Source organism: Nicotiana tabacum, chromosome 1, assembly GCF_000715075.1.
Source record: "Nicotiana tabacum cultivar K326 chromosome 1, ASM71507v2, whole genome shotgun sequence".
Taxonomy (NCBI): Eukaryota; Viridiplantae; Streptophyta; class Magnoliopsida; order Solanales; family Solanaceae; genus Nicotiana; species Nicotiana tabacum.
In genome coordinates this window covers 121,298,565-121,307,235 of record NC_134080.1, presented here as the reverse complement: position 1 = coordinate 121,307,235, position 8,671 = coordinate 121,298,565, and the positions used below count along the sequence as shown (strand labels likewise).

At 40.2% G+C, this 8,671-nt stretch overlaps 1 protein-coding gene across 1 annotated transcript; it reads left to right on the top strand.

Annotated features, from left to right (window-relative positions):
• Nucleotides 1-241: 241 nt before the first annotated feature.
• Nucleotides 242-4,144, top strand: LOC107812667 (NDR1/HIN1-like protein 13; the record flags this gene model as incomplete). The annotated part of the gene is made up of 3 exons (XM_016637817.2): nt 242-1,864; nt 1,938-2,097; nt 2,248-4,144. A coding segment is annotated over one exon (780 nt), but the record flags the coding sequence as incomplete, so codon positions are not given.
• Between the last annotated feature and the right edge of the window lie 4,527 nt (nt 4,145-8,671).

Below are 8,671 nucleotides of genomic sequence, written 5' to 3'. Positions count from 1 at the left end.
ACGTTTTTCTTTTAAGCAAATATTTTTTTTCGTAGAATTTCTTTAAAACTTTTCCAGGAAGCTGTCCAAAATGGTTAGCCTTTGGGTCTCCAAATCTATGCTGATTTTTAACTCCCGGAAACATTTACGCCCTTCCTCCTCTTTGCTTGCCTAGGTATTATCACTATAAGCCTTTCCTGCTTTGAATTTTACCCTCTCGTCACAAGATTTCTTCACTTTTTAATCTCCTCTTGGCCACTACCACCATTTCAAGAAATATGCAGAAAGTCACCATTGCCACTCCCACTTCCACTGCGGCCGCCGTAAATTCACGACGGGCACTATCAAGCCAAATCGTACCACCACCAGAGCTACCCCTATTGCTATCACCACCACCGCAGCTGCAAAGCCAACCGCCACCACCGTCAGGAACCCAAAACCTTACCGAACGACATCAAACCCCTACCACCAACACAACCATCTCCGCTTCAGCTGTCGACGTTTGCTTTGCAAATGCTATTTGTGGTCCACCCTTAGCATCGACATCATCCTCTTCTTTGCAGCCATTATCGGTGCTATTTTCTACGTCCTTTACCATCCTCAGCGTCCCAGATTCTCAATCTACTCACTAAAAATCTCCAACTTCAGCCTCACTACCACCCCCGATGACATCACCCAGCGCTCCATAAATTTCAAGCTCATACTCTACACCTTAACTGCATTGGAAAATGAAGTTATTTTAGCCAGTGGATCATTTAACGGGATCAGTAGCAGTCCAAAAAACATTACCATTATGCACTTCATTCTATTGACGGGGTCGCAAGTTCTTGATATTGATTCGGTCACGTCCTTGCAATCTGATCTGCAAAGGAAAGGTTGGTTGCCGGTGACAATCTTAATAGATACAATGATTAGGGTGAAAATGGACAAACTTAAAAGCAAGAGGGTAGGGATAAGAGTAACATGTGAAGGGGTTTATGGACAAACTCCAACGGGGGAAGTTCCAGCTGTGTGTTTATCCTTAAAATCGGATAACAATTAAACTTGTAAGTGATTTTAAGGATATGTGATTTCACTCAGCAAAAAATGATAAGTATAAGAACTAATGACAGAAATTACAGTAAAATAAAGTAAATCAATGTGATGGACAATTACGGCCCTCGAGCTAGTTACTCTCGAACCAATTGAACAAACTATTGAAAGTATGAATTAGACAATAGAGCTTGCAAGAGATAAAAACGTGATATATTGCTTTGATATGCCTTAATGTAAGATCATTACAAATGATTAAGACCCTCTTTATATAGTAGAGGAAAAAAACCATCTTCTCCTTCTCCAGATTAATCTCCTCTTCGGCACTACCACCATTTAAAGAAATATGCCTGCTGAGAAAGTCATCATCGTTTCCACTGCGATTGTAATTAATTATAGAAGTGAATTTTTAATGATTTTTTAAGAAACTAAGGACATTGAGGTGTAAATCATTAAAAAAAATAGAATAATGTGTAAATTAAAAAAAAAGTGAATACATTAGGGGTGGAAAATGCAAAAAATCCATTTTGGTCAGGTGATAAATATTCAAGGAAAATCTTACAATTTGCTTTTATAAAAATGCACATAATTTACACGCCCATCGGCTTTAATTCCCAACCAAAATCTTATATATTTTAAATCGAACATAATTATGTTGAGGTTTAATTTGGGACAATTCCCCTAGATTAGAGCGACCATGACCATGTCGGCTTTAAAGATCTTTCTTAACTTCTTTTGCCTCATTCGCTCTCGTTGGTAAGTCCTTTCTTCATGACTCTTATATCTTTGTTGGTTCTTCTCTCAGGTTCCATTCCTTGCTCTGTTTTGGACTCTCCCTAGTGATGTGTATAGTGTGAGTATTTAATTGTGTAGTGAGTGGATCATTCTTGGAGGGGAAGAATACCTCAAATTTAAATTTATTGTAGGATGAAGACCACAAGAATGCATCTAAGCGTTGTACAGATTTTCATTGCAACTATGGTTTTTCTCAACCATGATGAAGTTGAAGGCTTATCAAAGAAGGACCATGAAGAATTGGAGAGGCAACTAAAGCTTTTAAATAAGCTCGCAGTCAAAACTATTAAGGTAGATTCTTATTCTTTGTTCTGGTTAATTCTCAAAGTAATTGGTCTATCCGTTTTGTTATCAGTTATGTCCTTTTCATAGAGCTAAAAAATGTTACACATAAATAAGCTACATACTTAAAAATTAGTAACAAGTTATTTTGTTTTGTAGACCGGATATGGAGATATTTACGACTGTATAGATTTCTATCAACAACCTGTATTTGATCATCTTTTACTGAAGAATCATACTTATCATCCTCAGGTATATCTATTTGGTATGCAGATCCTTATCCATCATTATTGTATTACTTGTATTGTGAAAGTAAGAATGATGCATGCAGATGAAACCGTCTTTCTCCTTATTAAAGGGAGACAAAAAATCTTCAACATCCAATAGCTCATCCATAATCTAGCTGAAAGGTGCATGTTGTCCAATTGGAACGGTTTCTCTAAGAAGAACTACCAAAGAAGATCTCATTAGGGAAAGGAGATTTAATGCTAGTTATGTTGGTGGCATCTTGTCACGATCCTAAATCCGGACCCGGTCATGATGGAGTCTATCGTGAAACAAGGCCAGTCGACACAAACCCCCAATATTAATTAAATAGATATAATAATAATTCAATTGATTAATATTCTACATAACCCAAAATATAAGTGGAACAGAACAATTTGCGGAAAATAACACAGCCTGACATCAGGGTGTCACCAATCATGAGCATCTAAACAACTATCTAAAAGTAGGAAGAGTCTAGATAGTCTGCTACAAAGAAATCCAGTACAAATGAAAATGAAGATAGGAAGGAGAAACACTAGGCTGCGAACGCCGAGTAGCTACCTAGTGGACACCAAACAATCTGCTGGAAGCTATCAACCCTCGCTAGCAGGACCCGAAGCTCCAGAATCTGCACACATGGTGCAGGGAGTAATGTGAGTATGCCAGCTCAGTGAGTAATAAGAATAAATGAAGGCTGAGTGATAAGAAAGCACGTAAAACACAACATAATGCTACATGAGGCCGTATGAAATCAATACAATGCAATAAAACAGTGAAAATCTCTTTAAAGCCTCTTTTACCAGTTAAACAAGTAAATGATAAAGCAGTGAGAATAGATAAACACCTAAATCAGCTACTCGGGCACAATATCAACAGAATCAGCCCTTCGGGCAATAACATGGAACAACATCAGCCCCTCGGGCTATATCACATATCACACTAGGTACTCGCGCTCACTAGGGGTGTACAGACTCCGGGACGGGTGTCTTACGGCCCAAGGCAATATCAAGCCATCTCGTGGCATAATCAAATAGGCTCTCAGCCTCATTTCAAGCCACCTTGTGGCGTACAACTCAGGCCATCGGCCTTATAATCATAATCAGTACAATATTGCTGCGTCATGCAGCCGATCCCGTAATAATCCTCACAACACAAGCCCTCGGCCCTACTCAGTCAGAAATCTCTAAAAGCCACTTGGAGCATAGTAAAATGTGATGCTCAGCCCAAAATATCATTTAAAGTGTTAAAACATAGTAAAAATGGCTGAGTTATGAAAACAGTAGAACATAACATGACAGAGTACAAACAATTTTCGATCAAATACACAGTAAAACGTTCATTCGGGATGGACTAAGTCACAATCCCCAACGATGCACGACCCCACGCTCGTCATCTAGCATGTGTGTCACCTTAACATAGCACAACGATGTGTAATCCGGAGTTTCATACCCTCAGGACAACATTTACAATCATTACTCACCTCAATCTGGTCCAAACTCTAGCTCGCGATGCCTTTGCCCCTCGAGTCGACCTCTGAATGCTCCAAATCTGGCTAAAATCAGTGCATAACCATCAAAATATGCTAAGGGAACAAAACCCACTCAAAAGTAATCAAAATACCACGCAAATTCCGAAATTAACCAAACCCGACCCCTGGGCCCACGTCTCGAAATTTGATAAATTTACATCATTAGACTCATTATCTCCGCACGAATTCATACATATCAAAAGCACTAAAATCCGAACACAAATGGCCCCTCAAACCCTTCCTCAAAAGTCTTCAACCTCAAGCCCTAGTTTTTCAAATTTTAACCCTTAATTTCCATAAATTACAAGCCTAATCCGTGAAATAACACCATAGAAATGAGTTTTTGGTTCAACAATCTTACCTCAACGAAGATCTCTTGAATTTCCTCTTCAAAATCTCCCAAAAAGCTCCAAAACCGACTTAAAATGGTGAAGAAAGGCTAAAAATAGCGAAGTCCATAATTTATATGTTCTTCCCCAGCTAAACCGCATATGCGGTCACAACCTTGCACCTGTGAACCCCCACCAGCGGTCCCAGGTGCGCTTCTATGCAAATCACTTAAACACCCAATTTCCGCATCTTCGATAAGATACCCGCACCTATGCTATCGCAGGTGCGCTCACCTAACCGCTTCTGTGGCTCCAGTTCTTTTTGGCCCCTACCGCTTCTGCGACTTATTTTCTGCATCTGCGGGGGTCACACCTGCGGCCACCCAACTGCAGATGCGGTTATGACAGCAGTCCTAAAACATCAACTGCCATTTCCAAATTCCTATCTTTCTGTCAACCACCTGAAATTAGCCCCGAGGCCCCCGAGACCTCAACCAAAAGCACAAACAAGTCATATACCACCATTCAAACTTATACAAATGTTCAAAACACCTCAAACCTCATCGAATCAACCAAAACACATCGGGTTCAAGCCTAAGGTTCCCAAAATCTTCTGAATTTCGCTTTCGATAAAAAAGTCTAACAAACCACGCCCGAATGACCTGAAATTTTGCACACACATCCCAAATGACACAATGGACCTATTTCAACTCCCGAAATTCCATCCCGACCCCTATATCAAAATTTTACCTATCGGAAAATGCCAAAATTTCAATTTCGCCAATTCAAGCCTAAATCTACTACGGATCTCCAAAACACGGTTCGATCACACTCCTAAGTCCCAATCATTTCTCCAAGCTATCTGAACCATCGAAATTTACATCCGAGTCCTAATTCACATAAGTCAACATCCGGTTGACTTTTTCAACTTAAGCTTACTCAAAAGAGACTAAATATCTCAAACCTTACCAAAATGACTGGCTGGGTCATTACATCTTCCCCCTCTTAAACTCGTCCTCAAACGGGTCAAGAAACATACCTGAAACCTCAAATAGGTGAGGATATCTGCTCCATATCTCCCGCTCGGTCTCCCAGGTAGCCTCTCCAACGGGCCGACCTCTCCACTGCACTTTCACTGAAGCTATATCCTTTGATCTCAACTTTCGAACCTGACGCTCCAAAATAGCAACTGGCTCCACATCATAAGTCAAATCACCATCTAACTTAACCATGTGAAATCCAGAACATGAGACAGATCCCCAATATACTTCTGCAGCATTGAAACATGAAATACTGGATGCACACCCGACAAGCAGGATGGCAAAGCAAGCTCATAAGCAACCTCCCTAATCCTCCGAAGTACCCCAAAAGGTCCAATGAACCGAGGACTCAATTTACCTTTCTTCCCAAATTTCATAACAGCCTTCATGGGTGAAACCTTCAACAGAACCTTCTCACCAACCATGTAGGACACGTCTCGTACCTTCCTGTTAGCATAACTCTTTTGTCTCGACTGCGTTGTATGAAGTCTCTCCTAAATCACCTTCACCTTGTCTAAATCATCCTCCACCAAGTCTGTACCCAATAGCCTAGCCTCACCTGACTCAAACCAACCAATCGGAGATCTATACTGCCTCCCAAACAAAGCCTCATATGGAGCCATCTGAATACTCGACTGGTAGCTGTTGTTATAAGCAAACTCTGCAAGCGATAGAAATTGATCCCATGACCCCCCAAAATCAATGACATAAGCGTGCAACATGTCCTCCAATATCTGAATAGTGCGCTCGGACTGCCCATCCATCTGAGGGTGAAAAGATGTGCTCAACTTAACTTGAGTACCCAAATCTCGCTGCACAGACCTCCAAAACTGTGAAGTAAATTGAGTGCCCCTATCTAAAATTTTGGAAACTGGGACACTATGAAAAAAAAAAATCTTCCGGATATAGATCTCTGCCAATCGCTCTGAAGAATAGGTAGTACACACAGGAATGAAGTGCGCGAACTTGGTCAGCCGATCCACAATAACCCAAATAGCATCAAACTTCTTCAAAGTCCATGGGAGCCCAACTACAAAGTCCATGGTGACCCTCTCCCACTTCCACTCTGGAATATCCATCCGCTGAAGCAAGCCACCCGGTCTCTGATGCTCATATTTCACCTGATGACAATTGAGACACCGAGCAACAAATTCCACAATGCCTTTCTTCATTCTCCTCCGCCGATAATGTTGTCTTAGTTCCTGATACATCTTTGCGGAACCCGGATGAATGGAATACCGTGAGCTATGGGCCTCTTCCAGAATCAACTCCCGAAGCCCATATATGTTGGGCACACATATCCGACCCTGCATCCTCAACACCCCATCATCACCAATGGTCATATCTCTGGCATCATCGTGCTGAACTCTGTCCTTAAGGACAAGCAAATGAGGATCATCATACTGGCATTCTCTGATGAGATCAAATTAGGAAGACCGAGAAATCACACAAGCCAATAACCGACTGGGCTCCAAAATATTTAGCCTCACGAACCGATTGGCCAAGGCCTGAACATCAACTGCAAGAGGTCTCTCCCCAACTAGAATGTATGCCAAACTCCCCATACTAACTGCCTTTTGGCTCAAAGCGTCGACCACCACATTGTCCCTCCCCAGATGGTACAAAATAGTAATATCATAATCCTTTAGCAACTCCAACCACCTCCACTGCCTCAAATTGAGATCCTTCTACTTGAACAAGTGCTGGAGGCTACGATGATCCGTAAACACCTCATAAGACACTCCATACAAATAATGCCTCCAAATCTTTAACGCGTGAACAATGGCAGCCAACTCCAAATCATGAAGAGGGTAGTTCTTCTCATGGGGCTTCAACTGACGAGAAGCATAAGCAATAACTCCACCCTCCTGCATCAACACATATCCAATACCAACTCTCGAAGTATCACAATACATGATATAAAAACCTGAAGCTGATGGCAATACTAACACTGGAGCTGGTCAAGGTAGTCTTGAGCTTCTGAAAAGCTCTCCTCACACTCATCCGACCACATAAATGGAGCACTTTTCTGAGTCAACTTGGTCAAGGGAGATGCGATGAATGAAAATCCCTGAACAAACCGACGGTAATAACCCGCCAAACCAAGAAAACTGCGAATCTCTGTGGCTGAGGACGGTCTGGGTGTTGATACATAATTTTTCCCTATATATATTTTTAATACTTTCAAAATAGCATATATGCATATATAAGCATGCACAAGCTTTTTTATAATTTTTTCTACAATTTTAAAGGCTTTAAATTGATTTATTTCTTCCCTTTTTACTTATAAAATATCTAATAATTATCCTCCAAATTATTGTTGTGGTAATTTAGCCATCTAAATTCTATATTTATGCTAAAATATTTCTTAAATATTTTTAGTACATTTATTATATAATTGTATTTACATTTTAAAGCCAATTTGCATATATTTGCAATACTAGCCCTATTAATACATAATTACGTTATTAATGCATAATTTGGTATTTTATATTTAATATGTTAAACAACTATTTTAAATTATTTTTGTACACAAAATTATTTTTTCAGAAATCATTTATTATTTATTATAAATTATATAGTGTTAAAATGGCTATTTAAAATCTAGCCTAATTGCATTTCAATATAAGCCCAATTCCAATCGCTACCCAATCCCAATTTAGCCCAAACAAGGACCCCAAATTACCTTGCCAAATTTCTGATTAAAATACCGACCAAATCCTGGCCGTAGATCATTTTGATCAACGGCCCAGGTTCTCCTTTTCCTAATTAAACCAACCAATACCCCCTCAAACCTAATTCATTTTACAACCCACCCCGCCGCCCTAAAATTCTCTCTGCTAAACACTCTCAACCTAAACCCTAATCTACAAACGCTGACCCCCCATCCATGGCCATCTTCAGTGACCTCTCATCATCTCTCAGGCCTCCAATGGTTTCTCTCATGTCATTCTTGCCTTCTCTAAGGCCCTCAAGGGACCAGGGCCATGCCGACTTACATTTAGGGTTCATCTCTTGCCTGTTCTTGGTTATTCCAGTGTGATTTCGAGTGAAATCGTTCTATGTTAGCCACGATCTAAGGGGTTTTCAGTATGTTTCTTCACCTTTGTATGGTTTTTTACGAAACCCTAACTTCGTTTCTGAACCTCCTAGATCTGTACAGATCTAGGATGATTTGAGTTTGTTTCTTGTGTGTTTTACAATAGCCTTGAGATTCTCTACCAGAATCGTTTGATTTCAAGTGATTTCTTCACCTTTTCTAAAATTAGGGTTTTCAGAATTTCTTTTAACACTTTGTTTGATGATTCTTTGTGCTTAAACTTCTGATTCTCACACGTTTTGGCTAATTTTATGAACCTGCTGTAACCCTAGCCTATTTGTACTGAAAACCCTAATGTTTTGGGGTTTTTCGTTTGGTT